This window comes from Pezoporus wallicus, unplaced genomic scaffold (assembly GCF_028554395.1).
Source record: "Pezoporus wallicus isolate ANWC-B61680 ecotype Strahan unplaced genomic scaffold, APGP_CSIRO_Pwel_v1 contig_2012, whole genome shotgun sequence".
NCBI classification, from domain to species: domain Eukaryota; kingdom Metazoa; phylum Chordata; class Aves; order Psittaciformes; family Psittacidae; genus Pezoporus; species Pezoporus wallicus.
In genome coordinates, this window is record NW_026639840.1 from 414,819 (window position 1) to 437,470 (window position 22,652).

The window sequence follows — 22,652 nt, forward strand, 5'->3', positions numbered from 1 at the left end:
AGTCTGGCAGTAGAAGACATGCTAAAGTGTGAATTTTATTGCTTACATTAAATTCCTTGATGGGCTTATAACTTTTCCAGGGCTATTTTTAATGTAGGTGTTGGGGTTTTTTCCATACAATTAAAAAACCGAAAGCATTTCTTATCTAGATCACAAACCAAAACACACACAATGTATTAGACATTCTTGAGTAGATCCAAAGTGTTTCCAGTACTTAAGGCTTGTCTGTGTAACATGCACTGTCTCCAAACTGAGCTGTCCTAAATTCACATGATGCAATTCATTTGAGTCATTATTTTAGGAAATAGTATAATTGACAGTGGTAGTGGATCTAAGTTCACTGGAGGATGACTCATGTATAAAGAGGTTTGTGTGCTTGACTTCACAATTTACATAGTGTAAGGTACACCTGTAAATGTCAAGATCCATAGGAATCTCTCTTCAAACAAAAGGTTCATGAGTATGTTAAAAACTGGAACACAACACCCAATGACATATTACGTTGTATATAGCCTATTTTTTAGGAAAAGAATTAAAATAAGAATTATTTAAACCAGAAACTTTTGTGATTTTTCTCTGTGCTGTTACTTATGCCTTCAGCACACTCATGATTTCAAAATCGCCAAAGAGATTGTTGAGTTTTCTCCAGTGTTTTTTTTCCTGAAGTGGGACGTGGCCATGCCAAGTTTCAGTTTCAAGACGTTAGTTTTCTGTTTTACCACTAACCAAGTTGTAAATTTCCCAGGAAAAAAAAAAAGTTTATAATGGAAATGTTGACACAACATTCGGAATAGTGTTGCTAATGTGACGCTCTGCTACAAATTGTGCTGTAATGATTTATATTGTTTCCAATAATCTAAAAACTATTTTCAATCCCAGCCAAGTCCTGCATAATACATGAACCATGAAGGATTCTCCAATAAATATTAGGTCACTAGACATTTCAAGTTCCCATTCTGTGCTTAAAAGGCTCTATCTGGCAGTTAAAAGACTAAAACCTCAGTCAACAGGTATGGTATGATATATACATACTGGAATATTATTTTCACCCAGTAGCTTTCTGTAAGTAGGTCATTCAGTTTTACAGTGCTCTAAAACATCGCCAAAAAGCTTCCTTATACAGCAACTCCAACAATTGCCTCTGAAAAAGTTGCAGTAAGCCTTAATGCTTAGTATTACAGAAACCTTGTTTGCTTGCTGGTCTACATGCAGTACATGACCTAGAAAAGACCCTCGTAATTTTCCACCCACTCTAAAATGAGATTATTGTTTTTTTCTTTCATCTTTATCTTTTCTTCTTTGGGACTAGTTATTTTTAGAAAACTTTGCAGACGGGCACCAAACACAACATGTCACCCACAAGACATGGGAAAGAGGATGCCTGGGAGATCTCCGAGATGGGCCACTGTAAGTTTGGGAAGCTAATTGGGTGTCTAATTGGTGTTTGCTTGAGTAGAGGCGGTTAGATTACCTTTTCTTCCCTTGCATGGTACCCTGTGGTATATATACCCTATGGTGTTTTGTCATGGTATACTTCGGTGAAAAGTGGTGTTTGCTAGCCATAGCTGAGGAAACTATCATGAGTAGTATTAAAACTATGACATGCTAAGTGGCCTTTGGCAGCACGATTCAAGACAGCATGGGGAAAACCTTTAAATGAGTTTTAAGTCCGTATGTGTTATCACCTTGCCCTTTAAAATATATTCCTCACAACATCTTGTTACATTTACAACAAACTCAATGAGCAGACAACATCTGTAATTTGTTCACTCTCCTTTCATCCCTCAGACTAATTATGGTTGCCTCAAACACAGCCCTCTCCCTCCGGGCCGAGGAACTGTTCAAGCCCTTAGGGAAGGATTCACCAGAGCCTGCCTGTGACAGTGCTCCCACCGAGACACGTTAAATCGCCCCACGCTGCCCGAGAAGCCCAGACCAAAGCCCCGAGGGCAGCGTATGAGGGCCTCTAGGGAGGCGGCGGTGACCACTTCCCCTCAGGCCGCCTTCCCGCCCAACGCGCCCAACCACGGCCACCCGCACGCCCCGTCCCTCAGCCCCACAGTGCCGGCGGGGACGCGCCTCCCCCCAAACTTTATTGCCTTTTCCCCCCTTTCTCTCCCCCCCCCCCCTTTTTTTCTTTTTTTTTTTTTTTTAGGGAGAAAAGGTGGGGGGAGCTCAATTTCCCACTTGCCAACAGCAGATAAAAAAGTGGGGAGGGACCTCTTCTGTCACAGCCTATGTAGATTAACCTTTCAATTAGCTGTTATCAGGTCCTGTGTTTTAGCACCAGTCCTCGCAATCTGCGTCCGCTCGGCATCGGGAAGGCTGGAGGTCTGGGGTGGGTTTCTGTTTTAATTTCTGTATCAGTGATAATTGTTCGTGTGGCTCCCCTCCCCCGCCGCGAGCTGAACGCTTGTGTCTGATCTGCCCGTCCACCTTTTCTAGTATTTTGGAGTGAGAAGAGGAGCCCCGCGGAGGAGGAGGAGGGGAGACAAGGTATTCTCTCTGTATTCATCTTCTTTTTTTCTCCCCTCTTGCGAAGGGGCTTAGGGAAGGTAACTGGTGCAATCAATCCGCTGGCTGGGGATTCCCTCCACCCCCTCCCCGGCTCGTCTGGCTCTCCTGGCTGGGTCTCTCCAGTGTGTATGTGTTTGGGGAAGGGGGTGGGGGGAGGCTGTGTTGTTGTTGTGTTCCTGGCTCTGGTTGCAGCCAGGAGAGAGAGCGAGCGAGCGAGAGACAGAGAAGGGGAGAGCGAGCGAGCGAGAGAGAGAGAGGAGCCGCGATCGCGTTTCAGGGGCAGCACATTCCGCAGGAACCGCTGCTGCAGAAACACACACAGGCAGAGAAAGGAGGTCATTGCAAGCAGAGGGGGGAAACCTGCATCGGAGGTTAGATTCCCAGGAGTTTATGTGGGGGGTAGCAGGGAGCATGCGATGGGTTTTGTTTTGTGCTGGGTGACAGGCTGCAATTTGCCATAATAACCCCCTTTCCCTCCCCTCGCTCAGTGCAGGAGGCTTGTCACTAGGCTGGGTACTTTTTTTTTCCCTTTTGCATTGGAGGCTGATGCACGTGTTTGCAGACACTTGTGCTTGGTAAATGCATTGCAATGCTCTGCGTTTTGCAGGGGAGGGGGAGCAGCAGCAGGAGGTGATGGCTGGGTTGGACGGGGTGGGGAAGGGGGGAATGGAGCGGCGGAGGGAGGGAGGCAGGGGATGGCTGAGGGTTTTGTGTTGCATGCTCCCACCCTGTCTTTCTGAGGCGGCAATTGTTCCTTCGCAGACGGGGGTGACAGGGAAGTCCCCTGCGCTTCGTATGGCGAAACTTGCAGGGACCTGCATGTGGCTGTAGAGCTGAGAGTCATTGTCGCCGTCCCCGCGCCCATCCCCTCCTTTCCTCCCCTCCCCTCCGCGGTGCGGGGCGTGCGTGTGCGCGATCAGCGCCTGCCGGTGCCGGGCACCTCGGGAGGGTTGTGCTGGGAGCACGCTGTTCTATCTCGCCCGCCCGGGCCAGTGGCAGGATCGGAGGCACGCGCGTGACGCTCAGTATTTAAGGCTGGTTATTAGCGTGTGTGGCGCGCCCGCCCGCCCTGCCGGGCCGGTTCTGGCAGCAGCCGCCGGTGTCTCTTGCTAGAGATCACCCTCGAACAAACTTCAGGAGCGGGTGGGGCGGTGGCGAGCGGGTGAGTGGGGGAGGGTGGTGAGGCCGGGGGGGAGGTCGGTAAGCAGACGGACGGCAGCGGTAGCCAACGGCAGGGCGGGCTTGCGAGAGCCCGCGCCTCCGCTTGCGGTAAGGTACCAATTGCTAGCGGTCGAGGCCCAGCAATGAGGCAGGCGGGCGGGCCATGCGGGTGTGTGGCGGCGGTAGCAGCCAACGGCAGCCTCCAGCCCCGCCCTTTCTGCCGGGTAGGCGGAGCTGAACGTGGAGGGAAGGGGCGTGCCTCGTGATGGGCACCTTCTATCTTCCAGTGGGAGAGGCAGGCTGGTTGCTGGGCGGAACGGGCCGGTGTGGGCGGTTGATGGACGCGGGCCCGTGGCCTGTAATCGTGGAGCGGCGTGCGCAGGACGGCCCAATGGCGGGCGCCGGTGGGCGGGGCGCGAGGGTAGGTAAGGTTTTAATGAGACTCCATTGGGCTGTAATCAGTGTCATGTCGGATTCACGTTAAGTACAACAGGGCGAAACAAAATGGCGGCGTAGGTGAGGCGAGCCGAGCCGAGCCGAGGAGAGGCACGGCGGTAGGGGGAGTCGCGGCTGCCGCCGGCAGGGAGGCAGCCCAGCAGCGGGGCCAGCCGCCTCGGCGCAGCCTGGCAGCGGGAGCAGGGGAAGAGCCGGCAGCAGGGGGAGCCGCTGCGACGCCTGGAGGAGGCTCCTCCCCCCGCGGCCCCGGTCCCGCGGAGGTGAGTGGTACCGCGGAGGGGGGCTTCCTCTCGGCCTGCCTCCCGCCGGCTCGGCGGGGAGGGGGAGGCGGCGCGGCCACTGCCCTCGGCACCGCCCGCATGGGGTGGGTGCAGGTGCACGCCGTCGCCGTCCTCTCCCGGCTGCCCTGTCCTGCGGGGTCGCCGTGCCCCGGGGAGCAGAGCCTGCGGGCTTGGGGTTGTGCCTTTGAAATGGGGAAATCCCGGAGTGAGGCTCGGAGGGTTCAAAAGCCAGCCCCGGCTCGGCCCCTGTCAAACACAACAATGCCTTGGCGCGAGGCATGAAGTGTTGCAAATCTCCGTGGTTTGGATATACTGCAAAAATGTTAGGCAAGTTGGGGAGGGGAGTGTTCAAGCCTCTAAAGCCACGTTTAGGAAGTGATGTTCACGCCGTGTTTTCTTCGGTCAGATCTCTTCTTCAGCATTCTGTCACTGGGCACTGAAAATAACCATCTCTGCAAAAAGCAGACGGGTACCCATTCTGTTGAAAATCACTATCGCATCAAGAAATGTCTTTAGTGAAGCCCTCTTCCCAGGTTAGCTGCTGACAGTGAATATTACCTTCCCCATACGCCCTGGTATTTTCTAGTACCATATTTTCAAGTGCTCAGAACTTCCATGGAAGAGGATGGGGAGGGTGAATTTTGGTGATTTTGCTGGTGTCGTGTTGTGTTAATGCTGTTTGCTCTGGTGGTGCTTGCTGCTGTCATGTTGTGAGCTGCTTTTTTGGCATATGATCTTAAACTAGCTTATGGGGTATTGCAGAGTGTGAGCACTTCATCAGTTTGATTCACATATACTACTTCCCACACCACCAAGTCTTTTGGTGTAGTTTTGAAATTACTATGATGTCTACCCTTCTGTCTTTTTAAACCATGTGCAAGCGTCATTGCCCTTCCTTGTTAAAATGGAAAACTGGATGTTATTTAAAAAATAATGCAATAGCTGGCTTTATGATCTGAGTAATTCTAAGGGTGTCATGTATGCTGAGAGTCCTTGCCGGGATCTGCTTTTTCTCTGTTTCTTTGTAGGTGCATGTATTTTTGCAATGGGGAAGCAAGAAGCTTGCCTCTTTTTGCACCATTAATTCAGATGGGGGTGGAATGCAGAGTTGATTAGCTGCAGAATTCTAAGTAATGGATTGGAGGAAAGAAAAATGGCAAAAAGCTTACCGAATGCAATGGCAGTCAGGCTTACTGAATGCAATGGCAGTCTTCTTCCTTCCCCTTTGCTGCAATCCTTACCTGACCCTGATGCTGCAGCAGAGAGCTGGCCTGCTGCTGCTTCTACTGTTTGTGTGCAGAGCAGGTAGGAGGGAGCAGAATGAAATTATGCTTCGCAGGTCACCGGGAGGTTGCACAAGTTGCTGTCATCTCTTCCCCGAGCTCATGTCTCTCCACGTCCTTCCCCCCCCGTTATTTTATTTTTTTTTTGGTAGTGTTAACCTCAGTTTTTAAAAGTTTAACTACATTTACAGTTAAGACAGACAAAGTGCATTTTTCATCTGCTTCTTTAAGAACTTAGGTTGCAGTGAAATGCTTCTTGATTCTTGTGCAGTAACTTTTAGTTTTATTTCTTTGTGGTGGGGGAAAGCATAGCTTTTTCTCTTTTTCTCTTTTTTTCCTCTTTTTTTTTCTCTTTTTTTCCTCTTTTTCTCTTTTTTTTTCCTCTTTTTCTCTCTTTTTTCCTCTTTTTCTCTTTTTTTCCTCTTTTTCTCTTTTTTCCTCTTTTTCTCTTTTTTCCTCTTTTTCTCTTTTTTCCTCTTTTTCTCTTTTTTCCTCTTTTTCTCTTTTTTCCTCTTTTTCTCTTTTTTCCTCTTTTTCTCTTTTTTCCTCTTTTTCTCTTTTTTTCTCTTTTTCTCTTTTTCTTTTTTTTTCCCCTTTTTTTTTTCTCTTTTTTTTTTCCCCTCTTTTTCTCTTTTTTTTTTTTCCCTCTTTTTCTCTTTTTTTTTCCCTCTTTTTCTCTTTTTTTTCCCCCCTCTTTTTCTCTTTCTTTTTCTTCTTCTTTCTGACTGCACAGCTTGTTTTCACAATCTGGTTCGCTTGGAAATAGTTCCAGGTACTACTTCAGTCTAAAAAAGACCTCATTACAGGATTATAGGATTACTGATGATACCTAAGATTGACATGTTCAGTCAGTGCATTCTTTAATTAGAATCAGCTGTACAATAGGTGTGTGCTGTATAAAGGGCAGTCTTGCATTCATTCTCAATCCCAAGCTGCAATTTTGCAACTTCTTTGTATTTATCTGGTAATTTATGATTTAAGGACAAGCCTTGACTAGAGATGGCTTTTCATGTTTTAAAGGTAATGTATTGTACTTATTAACCTACCTAATGCTTATGTTCTGCAGCTCTTCAGTGGCAGACTTGTTAATAGATGTGGTCAGTAATAATAGGGTAATCAAATTTTCTCAAAAGTTCTTATTCTCAAGATAAGGTACCATAGAGTGCAGAAACTGAAATATGACATAGGAGGAGTTTGAGGACTGTTGCCATAAAACTTTGGAAGTGGTCCTGCATGCTTAACAGTCTGCAAAATCTAATCTGTGATTGGAAGGGTACTGTTGGGGGTTTGATTAAAAGGTATTTGATTATAATGTGAGGAAAATTAATATGTAGACATGATTGCCTGCTACTAATTAATAACCTTTAAAAATGTCCTCAAAATCAGGGTAAACATCACACTTTTTGTATTAAATGATGTATGGCCACCCTTTTGTGGTTTTGGTGAAATTAAGTTTTAAACTTAGAAACCTGAATGTCATTTTGAACTTCTGTACATCCTCTTATGTTTAATCTGGAAGGTTTGTTTCTGGAGCAGTTTGTTTTGTCTTTATCCAGTCACTCAGTATGTATATCTCTCTGAATTGCCAATCTTGGATCAATCTGTCTTGATTTATGAAAGGCCTGTTTAACTTACTGCTGCAGGATCACGGAGCTGAATTATATTGCTGGCAAAGATGTTTGTTATTTAGAGGTTATTCTGAATCTTACGTGTGATAGACCTTGTCATGTCAGAAACTCAGTTCAGGGTGCTATACTGCAAGTACATATTGGAATCAAAGTGGCAGAATAACAGAGGCTCTAGGTTGTAGCAGAACGATTTCAAAATTTGATTGAATGAGCTTTTCATGGTTTCCCAAAGCAGGATGAAGCCAGATTGTGTTGGAAGGTGTGGATTTAAGATGTATTGATTTTCCTCTTGAAATACCCTGTCCTGTGTGTAGGAAACTGCTCTTGCTGATAAACTCAACTAGTGTTGTTTTTAGAAGGTGCTAGTATGCAGGAGGTTATATTACACATAGGGAGTTTTAAGAGAATATATAAAAATGTGGTTCTGAATGTATATTGCTGTGAAATTCCAGTACCAAGCAGCAGACTTTACACGAAGATATGGGTCACCTTTTGCCACAGTCACTGGCCAATGAAAATTCCTACAACCCCCAAGTTACAGCATTTATGCTGAAATGTTCATTGGTGTCCAGGTGCTTGGAACAAACCCTTCACTGTGTTCTGGAATTTAATGGAAGTGATGTGGTTACTTGTATGAAATTTAATACAACATTACCGCAGTAAGTTTAAAAATGAGGCAAGTATGTCTGAGTCAGCAAATGCAGTGTTCAGCACTTAATTAAGTACTGACTATCTTCACAAAGGCTTAGAGCAGAGCATCCTAACTAAATAATACTCAAGCTTAAAAGTAGCTTTCTAGGAATCTGGGGCTTTATACGTAGCTATAGAGAACTTCCAAGTCTATAGGCAGAATGTATAAAATAGTCTTGGCGTGATGGAGCCTCCACTATGTAAAGAGTTCTGCTTTGATGTGACTGTGATACTGAAAATACAATTATACAAGAGGATTTGTAGGATTCATAATACCATGGAAACTTTTTTCTTCTTTATATCTGTCTGTGTTTTGCAGCTACAGTGTTATTTTGGAATTATATGAAAACAGTGAATATAAACAATGCTGTTAGGGGAAGAATAGCTTTTGCTAGCTGGATTAAATTGTCTGTTTACACAACAAGTTGTTGTATTACAAATATTTGAAGTACACAGAACTGTTATCAAATGTAACTTGTATGAGTGCAGTCAGGAAGCAAGAAATAGGATCCAGTCTCTGTAGATCAGTAGGGTTCAGTATGACAGCCAGTTAAACACTGAGGCACTGTATTTGTATCGGGAATGTGTCTTTTCGTTCTGTTAGTCAGTTAAACTTTCATATTTATAAACCAAAAAATGCTTAAGCTTAAACTTAAGGAGGGACAAATTCATAAAAGAAATTTATTAGAATTTCTCCTATTTTGAGTATAGAGGAATTTTATGTTCACCAATAGCCAGTTGTTCTTTTGTTAGTAATGTAGGTATACAAATGTGTGATCTGGAGCTTATATTTAAGAAATTTTTTTGAGGAGAGTACAGGGAGGAGAAGGTGTGGGACCAGAATTGGGCTTTACACACATTCTCTTCACAGTTGCAGGAGAATCTTTTTAACAAGTTGAAAATAATTTAGATTATGCCTTAATTTTTTTTATTCATAATTTACTCAAGTTTTAAACATGACTGAAGTCCAAGATGACTTAAATAAATGAATAAAAATGAGGTCCAAGACTCGTGTAATCATAAATATTACTGCTAGTTATAGGCTGCTTGCCGTAGTTTTAGAATTTGCTGGGAAACTGATGAATCTTCTACTTTATAAGACCAGCCGTTTATTGAGAATGAAGGTTTTTCTCTTCCATTTATATTTTTTGCTTTGATTTGAAGTAATTAAATGATTTTGTTAGTCTTCAAAAGTTCTCCACATTTTGTGGCGGAAAAACTTAATACCTTAAATGTATTTTATTCCTTAGCTAGATGACTACTGCCTTAGTTTTGTTTGTGTGGCTTTTTATTTTTTATTTTTTTTCACATATTGTCCTGCTGAGTGGATGAAGTCTTGATCAAGATATTCTTTCAAGTTTTTGCAGGCACTGAATTTTCTATTAGAGTGATCCTTGTCAAAGTGACCTCTTTATATGTGTTTAAATGTCTTCATGCTGACAAGGTGTTTGTGGGAAAATGCCTGCTGTTACTTCATTTCTGTTCCTAAGAGTTTGTATCAAAAATGCGTGCCTCTCCACACCTTAGATTGAGAAGTGCCTTCTGATTCATTTCTGTATTGTAATATACTGGGGTATTAATAAGGATGTAACTAGTAACTCAGTTCTGATATTTTGTTTTTAATTTTTTTGAGTTGTATAATCAACATATGGCATGACATGGGCAATCTACTCTAAGAAATAGTAGTGGTTAATAATTTGACTTTCATTGATTGGGCATTGCTTTGGTTTTTTTTGGTTATGGCTGTGTGGTTTTTGATGGTTTTTCTTGGTTGTTTTCTTATACCAGTGGGTGTAGAAATGGGTGGTAGGCAGTTTGGTGTAGAGAATATTTTCAGGTAGAGAATATTTTCAGGTATCTGGGTGGATGGAAATGGTCCAAGTCAGTAGGAGGTTAAGTGTTGGGGTGATGGAATTTAGGAAAACTAAATCCACTGAATGTTACCAGAAGTGGAAGGATTTAATGATGACTTCATTGATGTGGTGTGGGAATTGACGCACGTTTTATATAATCACACAAAGATTTTTGCATACTGTAGCATCTACAGTGTAAATAAGTGTCTACTTAAGCATTAACTATTCTCTCCCTGCCTCTTCTTTTTTCTTTTTAAAGGTTACAACAAACCTTCTTGTAAGGATGTACTAGTATCATTACGAATGAATCCCATCTACCTTTCCATAACGGTAAAGTAATTGGAAGTTTCAGTCAAGAGGTATTTCCCTGCCTTTTACACTCCTCAGGATGGATATTTTTGAGATGCATCCAAGCAGTGTGTGGTATCCTTTGGTTTGTGCTTGAAGTGTGAACAGCCGCTGACAGATCTGCCAAAAGGATAAGGAGGAACCTCTATGGGTAACCCTTGGCTGGAAGCAATTACTGGTCAACCATGGTAAAACTTGCCAACCCTCTTTATACGGAGTGGATTCTTGAAGCTATACAAAAAGTTAAAAAGCAAAAGCAAAGGCCTTCTGAAGAGAGAATATGTCATGCTGTTTGTGCTTCCCATGGATTAGATAAGAAGACTGTTTCAGAACAGTTGGAACTTAGTGTTCAAGATGGTTCTATTCTTAAAGTTACCAACAAAGGCCTTGCATCATACAAGGACCCAGATAACCCTGGACGGTTTTCAGCTGTTAAGCCTGGCACTATTCCTAAATCTGTTAAGGGATCTAGAGGAGCTTGTAATGAGCTTCGTAATGTGGATTGGAATAAACTCTTGAGAAGAGCAATTGAAGGGCTTCAAGAACCAAGCGGTTCCTCACTGAAAAACATAGAGAAGTATTTGAGAAGTCAAAATGACCTAGCAAATATTTTCAACAATCCTGCCTTTCAGCAGAGGTTGCGTCTAGGGGCCAAACGTGCTGTGAACAATGGGAGATTACTGAAGGATGGACCTCAGTATAGAGTGAATTATGGCAATTTGGAAAGCAAAGGAGCTCCAAAATACTCCAGCACTCTCCCAGCTTCACTTCCACCTGTCAGCCTTCTACCCCATGAGAAAGACCAGGTAAGTCTGAAAAATGAGAGTAAATTTAGTAATGCAGAAATTATTCTACTATTCTTTATTTACCTAAAGCAAAAATACTGGGTTTTTTTTTTTTTGTGTTCTTTGCTTACCTGTTTAAATGTATAAGAAGGACATATATCAAAGATCTGTGCAGAATTGGTTCCGATAAAGGAAATTTACTTAGCTCCCTGTATCTTGTCATTCTGTGTTGGATAGTTTGCTCTCTGGATTTTTGGCAGATAAACAGAGGAGCAGGGAAGAGTACAGCTGCATGCTGTTTTCTAGGTGTGAGATTCTTCTGTCTTGTGTGGCAGACTGGCATTGCTGAAATCTGCAATGTGATTTGATTGTGGCCTTTAATTTTATGCCTGGACGTACTGATTTTCTTGTAATTTGAACATCATCTAAAATACCACTAGAACTCTTGATAGTTAACCCTGTTAGAATTATTATTTTGAAAGATATTTGTATGCAGATATTTAGTGTTCAGTATACAGTTGATAGGAACTGGAGTTAATGTAAATATTCCAGGAATGTCAGTGAAGGTGTCAAAGTAACAAATAGAGCTAAACTGCAGAATCTTTCTATTTCTATTTTGTTCCTGCATGGGTTTATTTTTGCTATTACTTGGGCCATGTTTTCAGGTTAATTATTCACAGGGTTTAAGCCTTGAGGGTGAAGCATGTGTCAATTAGTGTTTTGTTTATGAGAGGATAGTGTCAAAGACAGGTCTGTAGGCATTCTTTGATCATTCTGCATTTAGTGTGGTGAAGTGTGTTTTGAGTTTTCAGTGTACTTGGGGGGGGGGGGTGGGGGGGAAGCTGCCCGTTCTACTTGAATTGGATTACTTAGAATATCTGTAAGTTGGTGTTTGTTTTGCCCTTCTTAGTGGTAAAGTTTCGAGGCAATTCTTCTTGGCTTGGAATAATTTTGCCATTGTAGAGGTACAATTAGTGTCTTCTCCTAGAAACTGCATTGTAGTTCTCTCTTTAGCCAGTTGTGAGGCTCTGGAGAATGCAGAGTAGAAAGTGCTTATGCTAGAAATATTTAGTCAAGTCTGCAAGAATGGTTGCTTGTGGAACTGTCAGAGATGACTCTATGAATGTTGGTAATTTAAGGTTGATTTTTGTGAGCTTCTGTATATGCTGATTGCTTCTATGCATGGATACGTAGCTGTTTGTTTCAAATTGGACTTCTTGGGTATTTGAAGGATGCATTGTGCTTCACAATAATCAGGAAGATCAGAAGTGTTGCTTACTATGTGATTACTGGTGTAGCCATACACTATAAAGATTTAATTACTTGTAGTGATAAAGCTGTCTTTCTTAAGTACTTTCGGAGATTATTCTGTAATTCTGATACTCTACTGACATAAAAAATTGGAAGGCTGGAGTACTGAGTAACCAAAATGCTATGATGCTTCATGTGATTTCTGTTGAAGCAAAAACCTCCCTTTTTAGGCTATGTACTGGGACTGGCATCCATTGCAAGACATGTTAGTTGGGTCATGCTGCTGAAAAAGTCATTACTTCTATACTAAAATACTGGTATAAGGATAAATCTGTCTTTATAAGTTAGCCAAACAAATCTGTTCTGTAGCAAGTGCTTTGGCAAGAAATAAGCTTTCATTTGGGTGCCTCAGAATTAGGAGTGTGACTTGTGTGTTTAAAAACTGTTTGGTATGCAGTTTTCCTGACAAAAATAGTTTTGGTGTGAGGTTGGTAAATTAGTAGTTGCAGATCAGAGTAGTGCACTGCTTAGTTGTACTAATTGTGGTACAGGTTACTGGGCAAATACGTATAGACTTGTTTTAAGTACAGGCTTTTTGCTGGTCTTCAGACTGTATGGCTTTAAATACACATACAGGACAGTTCTGAAAGTAACTATAGGTAAGTGTGTTTTACTGGGATGTGACTGCATGTTCATTTGAAATTGGGAATTCATGAATAAGCAGAGTAATACTGCAAGGCAAACTTATTGGCTATTTTTATTGGGAGATACTTAAGTGGTAACGTGGGACATGAAAAGATTGTATATTGAATTTTATACAGTAAAATGTAGCCAACTGACATCTCTCAGGAATGGCTAGTCTTTGAAGAAGTTGGTGTATTTGAAAATTTGACTGTTCATGTAGCTAGCACAAGTAAAGCTGGTCTTCTGTTTGGTTGTATGTTTGCTTATTTTTAAATACTACAGTTGAAGTTCAAGTATTATTTTCTGTTGACTGTCCTTGGGGAGAAGAAAGAACAGAAGGATATACAGAAATCTGTTTAGATGACTGCAAAAATTTTAGTAATTTTGACCTTTTTAATGCATGATTAACATATCATCAGGATGAGACAGTTTACAAAAGTTAGCTTTGCAGACCTAGAGCCTTGACTCTGTTATAAGGGGGTGTTGAGTGTTTTGCATTTGGGAAATACTTACATGGAACTGGAAGTGCTAAATTTTCTTCGTTGTGGTGGTGGTGGTACGGAGGTGCTTTTCTTGTCTTAGTATTAACTGGGTGATCCAGTGATCCCCTTGTTTCATTAGATGTAGAAATAGATGCAGTTAGTTACAACAGCATAGCTTATATTGCTGTATTCCTTCCTGTTATCCATAGGCCTGGAAGGAAGCATTTTTACAAAAAATCCAAAAAAACCCCAGAAAATTAAAAACCAACCAAAACAACAACCAAAAAAACCCCACAACAAACAAACAAAACCCCCAAACCACAAGAAAACCAGAACAAATACTGGAAACAAAAAACCCCAAGCAAACAAAAAAAATCCCTGCTCCCCCTTCCCCCCTTAACCCCAAAACAACCCCCACAAAAAAAAAAAAACAAACCAAAAAGGTATGTTTCCTTGAAGTGTTAATCTGACTTGTCTGGATTTGGGCAAAGGTGTGTCAGCTCCAGAGTTACAGGAAGAGGAAATATGCAGTGCAGCTGTTTAAATCTTCTCTTCCTCCACCGCTTTCCATTCCCTAGTGTGTGTGGAGGGTTGTTTTTTCACTTCTGTGCAGAAGAGATATAAGCATAAGGCTCATAGGAAAGACAGATGAAAGGTCAATAGCTGTCATCAGCTATATGGTGTCTAGACTGTACATCCTTCAACATGTAATGAGTAATAAGAATTACGTTTCAAAAGGACATCCTGGTTATCCTAAATATTCTGGTGGTTACATCATGGTAGATGCTTACTTGATGTGGACAGGTACCTTGAATCAGAGTGCTTCAGAACAAGTGTTAAATTGATGCGTTACAAGGACCAGCCTTCAGCTGGAGATGGAGCTGCCCTTATGGTGAAGGGAAACTGAATCCAGCGGTGTCCTTTAGGATGTAGATTTGTAAGGTGCTTTTTCTTTCCTGAAAATAAAAAAGCAAAACCACATACACAAGAAGCAGATAAGAAGGAAATTTGTTGCTCAGTAGTTTGATCTTGTGCACTTCACTATATTGCAGTACATAGTTTTAACAATTTAACTGCTCTTATGTGTTCTTCCTTATGTTCAGAGTATCTCGGAGAGCTATCTTCTCTCTTGTGCTTCACACCTTCTCTCCTGAAGCACCCTCTGAAAAGGGCTGTATGAGTATGTTAATCAGAAAATGCAGTGTAAAAACTGATAACATAGTAGGAAAGGGTGTGAACAGAGAGGAAAATCAACCTGAACATACTGAGTGATACTTAGCTTTTCGATAAGCCTTTGATGCATTAAAATACACTTCCAGAAATACAGCAGTAAAGTGGTATTTAAAAGATATGGTTAACATCTTTAAATGGATGTTTAATTTTTCTTTTAATGGTGTCAATTGTACAGTGGCAATATTGGTGGTGTTTTCTGTGTGCATGCATGCCCTGTGTTTTTTCTTGTTTCTGTGGTCACTTGGACAAGCATTAGGAACCTTCTGCAGTTTGGGAACGGCATGAAACCTACCTAGGTTTTACGAGTTAGTGGTATCTTAAGCACAAATGTGTGACTGTAAACAAAAATAAACAGGTCTTTGTAGGCTGTAGGCAACTCTTTACTTATTTTTCAGCATCATTTAAGATGATAAATCCAGCTTCAAAAGATGAAGCAGTGGCCATCATAACTTTCCAAGAGGACTATGGGAGTGTGTAGTACATCTCAGAATAATTACTGCCTAAAGTATTCTTTGAAAGTTGCAGTGCAAATGGAGATAACTTGATCCATACAGCATTTTCTTGGTTCTCCTGAGCACTGTCTTGAACAGATCAGCAACTGTATTGATAGTTGTTTCTATCTCTTTCCTTGGCATGAGAATACCCCATTCACTTTCAGTTTGTCTTTCTAAGCTGACTTTCATGCAAAATCAAACTTGTTTTATTAATTTTCCATACTCTGAACTCCTATCTAATTTTGTTTTCACTGGCCTACGTACATTTAGCTTTTCAAAGTGTAACTTGGCATGGGTTGAATTTCAGTTTTCTGGTATGTAGCTTGTGCCAGTGCAGACATTGGGTGTTCCTCCTTCTGTCTTTCAGGCAAAGAGCCAATCTACAGAGAATTGATTTTTTGGCATCCAGGCTCCTCCCTGTTGAGTTTTTCAGCTTCGTGCCTTCCTGTGGGTAGGCAACAAGAGACTGTTGGCTGAGATTTCTTTGCTTGCTCCGTCTTGTTTCCTCTGGCCTCTAGCCTTTCCACTGAGTGGAAACAGAGAAGTTAGGCAGAAAGCACATGCTACATAATTTATCTTACCAATTTACACATAGGAGGATATTCATAATTGCCTTGCTTTGGAGCTGGCTCTTCGTGAAATCTGTGCTCCCGCAGGTGGGTTTGAGCACCAAAAGGCAGTGATAAGTAAGTGTCTGGAAGAGAGTGTCTGCAGTGCTACAGTTGAAAAGACTGTAGACTGGTAGGAAGACAAAGAAGAAAAATGAAATCTAGGCTTGAAATTTGCCAATCCATAAAATGCTTTAAAGACAGCCTGTGTTTCTCTCCTTGTAACTCTTCATGGTCATAAAAGACTGTGGAGTGTTAGTGTTACTTGACAAACAGTAACATTCATGTTTGTGCTTCTCATTATCACAATTCACAAGATGGCTTTATTTCTTGAAAGGATGGCCTTCACCTCAATGCATGTAGCTTTTGTCCTTGGACTTTTGGGGTGATTACTAGGTGCTGCTGCTTTCTCCCATTTCTCTACTGTCCGTGTAGCTTCTGAAATGCAAGAAGTATCAACTCCTCCATACATAAGCCAAGTGAACACTTAAAAGTGGAGCCTGTTCACACTTGAGATACTGGAGCTTACTAGAAATTGAAGAATTACTTACCCCATCTTTTGAGAATTTAAAACTAAAGTGGAAAAGTCTTGTCATCTCATATCATGGATAAGTGGCTTATACCATTGTAGATAGGTATATCAGGCTTTGGTTTTTTTTCTGTGTTTTTACAATTCAGCACATTTGGATCAAACCATGAAGCAAGCTTGTAAAAGTCTCGGAATTGTATGGTGGGAGTGAAATTTAAAACTACCATTTCCTAAAGTAGATTGGCCTGCTCCTTCCTAAGGCCAGGCAGAGGGGTAGGTTGGGTTCCAGTTAGTGGTGTCAGTGATTTATTTTCTGCAAGGAGGTCATTTGCAGTTTCCTCTAGAACCATTAAGGAAAACCCTCCTCAAACTTTTTTCCCAGGCTGGGTATTTTAGAGCATAGTTCTGCATGGTGCACTCACAATTCTTGTTTGCTGCAAGAAGTGGTTCCAAGCCTTATATTGCAAGCTGCTTAATCCTAAGACTTGGTAAAATTTAATTCTCCTGGCAGTTTCTCTTCAGAATTAATTGGTGTGATGTACTGCAGTGAGTCCTGTATTGAAACTGACAGCAAAAGAAATTCTGTGTAGTTCCAGCAGTTCTCTGTGTGTTCATCTATGCTGTTTTCTGTGAACTTTTCTGTCTTAACTGGGAGTAACAGTTGATTCCAAAACTACAGTTAGAAGTTTTACTCTTTGGACTTTTACTCCAAGATTTTATTTTTAACTACTCACTACATGGACATCTATTTTGTGAAGATTCCTTCTAGAATATGGAAATACCAGAAGCCTGCCTTAAATATAAGGAGAACTGCCTTGCATATTTTCTCTGTGCTGTATCCTTAAGTGTCTTAAGTGTCTGTCCTCTCCTATGTTGAATAGCAGGGATAGTCTCGACTCTTTGGGTGTGTTTTCTGTGGCAATTGAAATGTGGTAACAATTCCATGATATTTCTTATTGTTACAGGGACTTCATTATAAAACAGGTGATGAAAAACCTTGGTAACATGCAGTTGAGGTTATCTGCTATTTTTTTGACAGCTTAATTTATTTTTTTTTCTCAAGAAAGATCTTCAGGTGTAGATCAGCTGTTCATCAACCATAGTTTTCCATTTTGGTTGTTGGAAATGGCGAAAGACTGTGTTTTGTTAAAATTTCCAGCTAGTATTGAGAAAAAAATTAGTTACTGTCAAAGTCTTTACAACTTTGAATCCATTCACGTTCCTATGATTACCTTCTTTCAAAGGGTAACTTTTCTCTGTATTCAGGACTTGTTTGCCTGGGTGTGAGGACAGACCCATAGTTCCTGTGATTGTGAGGGCTTGTTTCAAGTTAGGACATGAGGACTTTATAGAACCAAACAAGAGGGAATTGCTGTTGTGTACCGGAATGACATTGTTAGGGCTCAGGTTGTGGGTGTAGAAATCTGAGTGGTGATGCCCATCAAATCGGGTACCACTTAGGTGATGAGAGTGATAAGAGGCAAGCCAACTTTTAATCTAGTATGATTGCCTTTGGTTGCAAAATCACTTGTGTTTGTTGTTCTTCCCTGTCTGCTTATATCCCTCCTCATTGAGGGCAATTATAACTGGTTTAATTTATATATATATTTATATTTTTTTTTCCCCTCTCTCCCCTCTTCTTTCTCTAGGTTCTTGAAGAAGGTGCCTGAAGCTTTGAATTTGCAGGCACAGGCACTATTCTTACAGTATGAATTGTGTAAAACTGTTAAAGGGTTACTTGTGTAGGCAATTCCAGGACTGCTGCATTTAGTCCTAGGTTTGTGCAGATTGTTGTGACTTCAGGTTGTGCTGTATGTAAAATGTTATAAAAGGAAAAAGTCGTGGGGGGGGGGTGGGGGTGAGGGATGAGGGAAAATTAGAGACTTGTAAATAGTCAGCTCTTGTGTGTTGGCATCAATAATAGACACGCAGGAATTCCTGCTTTTTCTCAAGTTTTTTGGCTTTGCAGGGGCACAGAGTCCCATTTATCTGCCCTTGTGGTGGTACAGCCTGTCATTTACCAGTGTAATGGTACTAGTAATGCAGTACTAGGTGGAGTAGGCTTGAGACTTCTGGTTTTAATTGCAAGCTGGATTCTGGCACACGAGAAAAGCTGTGTATGATCTCAGCAAAATTGTCTGGGAGGCATGTCTGATGTTTCCTCATCTAGGAAGAATCCTTAATAGAAGTGGGGGCTAGCATAAGCTGTGATAAGTTCGACATACAGTTTCCACATGCTCTCCAGCATTTAATTTCATCACTAGTGGTGTTTTGAAGTTGGCTTCAATTTCACAGCTCTTGTTTTTTCCAAAATGGTGAACACAACTGACTTGTTCTAGTTTTTATGTAGTGTCCATGTATCCGTGGCAACATTAACTAGCAGTGTTTGCTTTTGGCTCAATAAGAGACAAATGTTAGTGGCACCCTTGTTTCAGACATTGAGTACATACAGTTATTAACTAGCAACTAAGTAATTACAAGTAACAGTTGAAAGGAGTATAGTCAAGAAAGTAAAGATAATTTTATCATAGCTGTGTAGAATTTTTTTTTTGTCCTGTGTGGCACTGTTGTGTTAAGGCATCTTTTTCAGCACCATCTATTGGGTGATTATAGTGAAGATGAAAACTGGTATTTTTCATATGGCAAAAGGATGAGAGGTAACTGACACAAGTTGCAGATAGATGCAGGAAGTCAAGACAGATGAAGGAGAAAATTCTTTGTAGTGAGGGTGGAGAAACATGGAATAGGGGTTTGGAGTGGCTGTGGGATAGTGGGACATCTGTCCTTGGAGTTGGTCAGAGCTTGATGTGATATGGTCTTGAGCAGCCTGAGGGATCATTTGAGTCTGGTTTTGTTTCCTGTGGGTTGCATGCTCTATGGTCTGCCCTAGCCTAGATTATTCTATTTCAACCTGAATTGGAAGTTTGTTTGCTGCTTCTAACTGTTGGCTAATAAAACAAAAACCATAGTTTATGAAAGACTAAGATGATGACGATTTGCAGACAGCTGCATCAAATAGCCCAAGTGTAAGCTAAAGAAACTGAAGAGGGATGGAAGCTTCACCTGGGAAAACCCTTGCTGGAGGATTCAGTGTATTTGTTACAGTTTCTTTTGTAAGTGCATTTTGTGTGTGTTGCTTTAAGAATAGTGAGCACTCTGATTTCTGTTTTCTTGGGACTCTCTGAAATCTAGAAAAAAGTCACTGAACTTTTAGCTTTATGTATCAGACCCAGAAGGCTGGGTCTGAAGCCTGCTAGGTTTCATTTAAGTTTCACTATTATGTTGTGTGCGTAACTTCTCTGGTGCTGTTGTCCTTTATATTGACCTGTAAAAACGTGAGTGACACCTTGCTTGCAGTGCTGTGGAAGTCTCTGAAGTGTTTAGAATTAGTGGATAATGAGCAGTAATTAGCAAAGGGGTTATGCAAAAATACAGTTAAAGAGTGATGAAAAAAGCAGTGTTTGAGCCTAAAAGAATTCTAAAGACCTAAGTAACCTCCATTATAAACACTGAACTTAATGGTAGTTAGTTAAGTTCTATGATTCTACAGGCTACTGTATCACTCATTTCTGTTCTGAGAACTTAAGATTGGTGGCTTTCATTTCCTTTTTTTTTCTTAATTTTTTTTTTTTTTATTTTGTCCTCTCAACACTAAGTGTACTTGCTGTAGGTGTCAGGTTAACAAGGGTATATTAGTGGTGGAGGAAGAGAATGGTGTATTGACTCCTGCAAGTAATGTTTTGCTCCTCAGTCAGTTTATAAATATGCACATGGAGGTTTATGTAATAAAGAATGAGGTTACTTATGAACAAGGTATTTTCTGATCTGAATATTCTTGTTCTGCCATGAACTGTCCAGCTCTCTTCCCTTTTTACCCAATTGTGAAAACTGAAAGTCACTGAAAACTTGTGAATGGTGTTATTACAAATATTATTCTCCTTTAATATCAGAAAACTGTATAGTAAACCCCTTTTCTCTTTATTTAGATGTTTGGCACACATTCTGACGATTCAGCAAAGTGAACTTTCATTCAGGTGCTTCAGATGTTACAGATTTTCTGAAAGTCTAAAAGTTATAATCAGTCAAGAAATGACTAGAGAAAACCAGTCACAGGGTAGATTCTCAAGTTAGATAGCAGCATGTGCTATGTGCATACAGAATGATCCTTTAGTGTGCTTGTAGATGCATATGAAAACTACATGGAAAAGTATTGGAGCTCACGATGTCTTAGAAACCAGTGACTTGCTCTGCTGTGGCCATTTTAAAGAATTCCACTTGTTGGGTCAATTGACTTGCTTGTTTGCCATAATCTTGAAGAAGGAAATGATTGTTACTTAGGTCATTTAATGATTATAACTGTTCTTAAAGCAAATTTTAAATTACTGCATTTTTACCAGTGACAGCTTCCATTGTAGTCTTTATAGCTATGGATTTAACTTTATTCATTCATGATTAAAAGCCAGAAGTGTTTTACCCTGAACAAAACACGGAATGCAGTAGTGGTTTAAAGTACCTGGCATTAGCTAGTCCTTCTGCTTTACATTTAATTGACAAATATTTAAAAATTAGGAACGTGAAAACACGAGTTTGCTTCTGGGCTTTGCCATTGGAATTTATGTGGCGATGGGCAGTTGTTTTTGCTTTATGCATTTGTGAACCGTGTTTAAAAAAGAACAAGTAGCTTGTCATCTTGCAGGCATATTTTTAGATTTTCCAGTAGAGAATTTCATATCTGAAAATGAAATTGATGGTAGGGATCTTTTATTGGGAATATTAAACCACTAGAGAAATCTTCCTGTGTTTCCAACTTCCTGAATCGCTCTGAATTCAAGATGGTGCCTCAATTCTGCTTGTGAATTTAAGGAAATAAGCAAATAATTGTAGCTGCTATTCAGCCCTGGATAGGCAGATTTTGTTCTATGTCTCCCAGAAAATGCTAGTGGTGGGAGAGGGATGTGCTGGAATTTTGTTTGGTACCTCTCTTCAATATCAATATCTCTGCCTTAAGTGACATTTTCAACATATTTATTAAGCACCTTCAGCTTGTATTGATAATTTTCAGAGTTAGACTAGAAATAAAACTGATTTATCTGTTTTTATGTTAATAAACCTGCTGGAGTTGACTTTATTTGATAAAATGACTTTGACAGCTGGCAGCTCTATTCTGCCTGAGAAAAAAAAAAAGAAAAGCTGGATGTTCGGGCTTCATTGTGTGAACATGCCATGTTTAATTTTCTGTATGTAGTTCTAAACAGAATTGCTCATAATTTGCTAACATAAAAATGAATCTTAATGATTTATATTGTTTCTTTCTCCATACTGTTTGGGTGTATTTTGAAGAGACTTCTGAAAGATTTGATTTCTAGAGAAGAGCTCCTGATACAGCTGAGGGCAAGCTTTTTTCCTTTCCTGATCTCTGTCTGGTGGTAAAATTCTAATTTGCTTGCCATTTTGTGAAAACAAGTTAATTTCTATCTGTCTTGGAAGTTTTATATGGGATTAAATTGTAAAGCTTGATGACTTAGAATTTTGCATTTTAACTTAGAGTTAGTTAAGATATAAATACTGTAGTCTTCTTAATTGGAAAAGAGAACAAAAGTAACTTTCTCCCCCCATGTAACCAAAGAGGCTTTGACCTTGAATCTTGTTTTTCTTTTTGTCTCGAGCATATTTGTCTTTATTTTTTAGCAGACTTGTGTCTTACCCGTCCATTTCTGGCAACAGCCCTAAGAATAATTTTTTTCATCTCCCCACAACATGTTATTTCATTGTTACTGATATCATTGCAAGGACAGCAGCTTTAAATAAGGTTAACTTTTGTGTTTTATGTGCACAGCTATAACGACTCTCATTGTTAGTGCTTTCTTAAGCCGGGACAACTTGACTTTTTTTTTTTAAGTATGTATTTAATAGATTTTGCCAATTAGAGTAGGCATCTGTTTGGAGATCAGTAGCAATCAAAATCACTTAGGAAGAAATTGTTGGCTCATGATGCATTTAAAATATTTCTGGAAGTACAGCTTCTTTTTAGCTGTTGCTAAGAGATAAATTTTCATTGACATGAGGGATGTGAGGACATGTCAGCATGCTACCAGTTGTTTTATAGGCAGTTAGCTCTGCCGCCTTGCAGATGGTTGGAAAACTCTTGGTAGTGCGTAAAATGTGTGCTGATTATCTCATTGAATTAAGGTAACCTTTTGTTATCCATTGAATTCTGCAGACCACGCACTGAACAGCTGCTCTGCTGTTGAATTCTGGATTTAGTCAACATAAAGATTATGCTAAAGGGTATTTAGTCCTGTTCCAGGTACTGAGCACTGGACCACTGTAAGATTATTTTAATTTTTTTTTTATTTAACGCTACCTTCA

General features: G+C 40.7%; 1 protein-coding gene across 5 annotated transcripts in view; it reads left to right on the plus strand.

The window, feature by feature from the left end:
- The first annotated feature begins 2,152 nt into the window (after positions 1–2,152).
- Positions 2,153–22,652, plus strand: part of KAT6B (lysine acetyltransferase 6B) — a 113,357-nt gene continuing 92,857 nt past the window's right edge. The window contains exons 1-2 of one of the 5 annotated variants that reach the window (XM_057416401.1): positions 2,153–2,888; positions 10,129–11,023. In XM_057416401.1, coding sequence (XP_057272384.1) covers positions 10,403–11,023 — 621 coding nt within the window. In that variant the 5' untranslated portion in view covers positions 2,153–2,888; positions 10,129–10,402. Of the gene's footprint in view, positions 2,889–4,082; positions 4,395–10,128; positions 11,024–22,652 lie in introns of those variants that run through there. The other 4 variants (XM_057416403.1, XM_057416404.1, XM_057416405.1 and 1 more) reach the window with 4 other exon arrangements.